We start from the raw sequence: 2,500 nt of genomic DNA, 5'->3' as shown, positions 1-2,500 counted from the left end.
ACTGCACCGCCACAAGGTGGCAGCAGAGAGGTTGTGCGACGCAGACGAGAGAGAGATAGGACAAACACGGAGAGAAGGAGAAAGGGAAAACATTTAGCAACGCAGACTCGAACCAATTCATGAAATACGTTCATAAAAAACAAAGTATCAGAATACAGGGTTAATCGTGGATGAGGTGAATGAAATAACCGTAAAACAGAACCGAAAAGGTAAAGATGAAAGTATAAAGGAGGGAAGGTATATTCGGCAGATATAATATAAATATAGATAGAGATCGACATAGCGGTAGAGGGGCGGCGTGTGAGAGGGGATAACAAAGCGATGCGAGGCGGTTCAGGGACGCCGCGCTCCGGAGAGCCATTGATCATCAGCAGACACCGCTCACGGCCAAACCGCGCCGGTCCGCCCAGACGGGAAGGCTGGGGGGTTGCTATGGGAACCAGGTCTAAGTGGAATGGTGGAGGTGGCGGATGGGGGCGGGGGGGTTGGGCTGTGTGTGTTAGTGTGAAACGCTGGCGTATCGGTGGGATGGGAAAAGAAAACGAGAGAGACAGAGAGAAGTAGAGCGAGAGGAAGAGAGACACAGCCTTCAAATAAATGTAACCCTTTTTTTTATCATCATGGCAGCCCCCCTCCCCCGGGGGAGAGAAAGAAGCATGTTTTAATGCCAATACTTGTTCTTTTGTCGTTTTTTTGGTTTGCCATTGTCTCGGGCCAGATGGTCCATGTCCCCCCTCCCCTCCCCCCCCCCTCCTCCCCTCGTTTAACGTGACATCACTCGTACTAGCGGCCAAATCGGAGAGGCCTCCCATGGGACGGACGTTTTGAGCCGACGCATGGAACAGCGAGGATTACAGAGAACCCCAGCAGCCACCGCGCCTGTCGGGAGTACATCACAGCGGCCTGCGTGGCGAGGCCTCCACCTTACTGCAGTACGCCTGGAGGGTGGAGGGGGGGTGTGTGGGTGGTGGAGGGAGGCAGGGACCAGGTAGTGGGGGAGGATCAGGGATGGTGGTGGTGGCGGAGGTGGGGGAGGCTGGGTCGGGGGTTGGGAGAGTCGAGGGATGCAGGTGTCGGGTAGTAATCCAGCAGGGCTAGTGGTGGTGGTCGAGGTGGTGGTGGTGGGGGAGGTGGGGCTGGTGGTGGAGGTGGTGGGGCTGGTGGTGGGGGAGGCAGCGCTGGCTCTTACCTGCCCGGGACCTCGTCAGTGAACCTGAGCACGCGTTGGGGGAGGAGAGGGCGCGGCCCGGCGCTAGCGGCCTCCTGCCTACCACACACCCCGGCCGCCTTGGCCTTTAGGCACACGGGCAGCGTGGAGCTACGGGCCCGGGGCCGAGAAAAGGCATGCAAAAAGTAAAAGCAAAGCAAGAGAAAAATAATACACAAAAGGCGTGGCACGTGCAGACTGGTGACACCGCGTAGGACGTGAAAACAAGAATGGGTGTTCCATCAATCCTTTGTTTGAGGGGACGATGGGGAGGTTGTGTGTTCAACACAAACAGCTGTGTGATGAATTTTGAATACAAACAAACAATGAGAAGGGAAAAGCAAAGCAAAACAAAGGGTCCGGTTGTTTGTCACTCGAAGGGGGGAATCCCTGATTTCATCATCCGATCCATGTCGTCTTAATCTCTCCGCCTTAGTCATGGAAGGGTTTTCTAAACCAATCAGGGGCGAGTATCCCCTGGTTCGTACCATCCTTGATTATTTACAAGGGTACGGGCCAGGACTGAACTCTACCTACAATCCTCACCCTTAAAGGTTTACTCACACATTTTTTTTTCACCACTTTCGACACATTTTCAATGAACGCACTACTACCCTTAACACCGGATGCTTCCTTCCTGTGACCTATGACCTCCATCAGGGAGGAGTCTACTCTTACATAAGGAGACGATAGGGGCATTTCCTCTGCTCCGAGACCAGTGGGGCCGATGCTGCCGCTGCAGAGCAACGTATGGCCGGAGATTACATTTAATGCAGCTTATGTAATCCACATTATTGTAGCTCTCACAGTGGTTAATGCACACATTAGAGAGAGAGGGACAGAGAGAGAGAGACAGAGACTGAGTGAGTGAGAGAGAGAGAGAGAGACACACACACACACACAGATAGAGAGAGAGAGAGAGAGAGCTATAGGGGTCGGCACACAATGGATTAGAGCGCACGGAATACAATCAGTCGTTTACTTTTGGGATTTGAGGGATTGCTCATCGTATGTATTCCTGCTGCCCTCTTTGCTGAACGAGTAAACTAGCAATCCTGCTAGCAGTAGTAGTCAAATATAGAATTATAGAAAGTTGCGATAGTATTAGTAGTAGTATAAGTGTTAGTAGTATTGGCATTATTAGTAATAGTAGTAGTAGTATAAGTCAATTCAATCCGGACAGAAAAACAAATGTCAACATATTCATAAACTCCAACATTTCCTGGGTGCAAACAACCTCAGATCATCATGTGATAGCAACACATGAGATCCAGGGGTAGAACCGCCCCTATG

At 51.6% G+C, this 2,500-nt stretch overlaps 1 protein-coding gene across 14 annotated transcripts in view; it reads right to left on the bottom strand.

Moving 5' to 3' along the window:
- The window catches only part of rims1b (regulating synaptic membrane exocytosis 1b), a 61,698-nt gene that overhangs the window by 19,362 nt on the left and 39,836 nt on the right, over positions 1-2,500 (bottom strand). For 13 of the 14 annotated variants that reach the window (XM_030351866.1, XM_030351872.1, XM_030351867.1 and 10 more), the window contains one exon: position 1. This exon is cut by the window's left edge and continues 89 nt beyond it. In XM_030351866.1, coding sequence (XP_030207726.1) covers position 1 — 1 coding nt within the window. Of the gene's footprint in view, positions 2-1,189; positions 1,319-2,500 lie in introns of all 14 variants that reach the window. The other variant, XM_030351881.1, reaches the window with a different exon arrangement.

The sequence above is a fragment of the Gadus morhua genome, chromosome 3, assembly GCF_902167405.1.
Source record: "Gadus morhua chromosome 3, gadMor3.0, whole genome shotgun sequence".
NCBI lineage: Eukaryota > Metazoa > Chordata > Actinopteri > Gadiformes > Gadidae > Gadus > Gadus morhua.
Note: the sequence above shows the minus strand (reverse complement) of the source record. Positions and strands in the feature narration are given on the sequence as shown.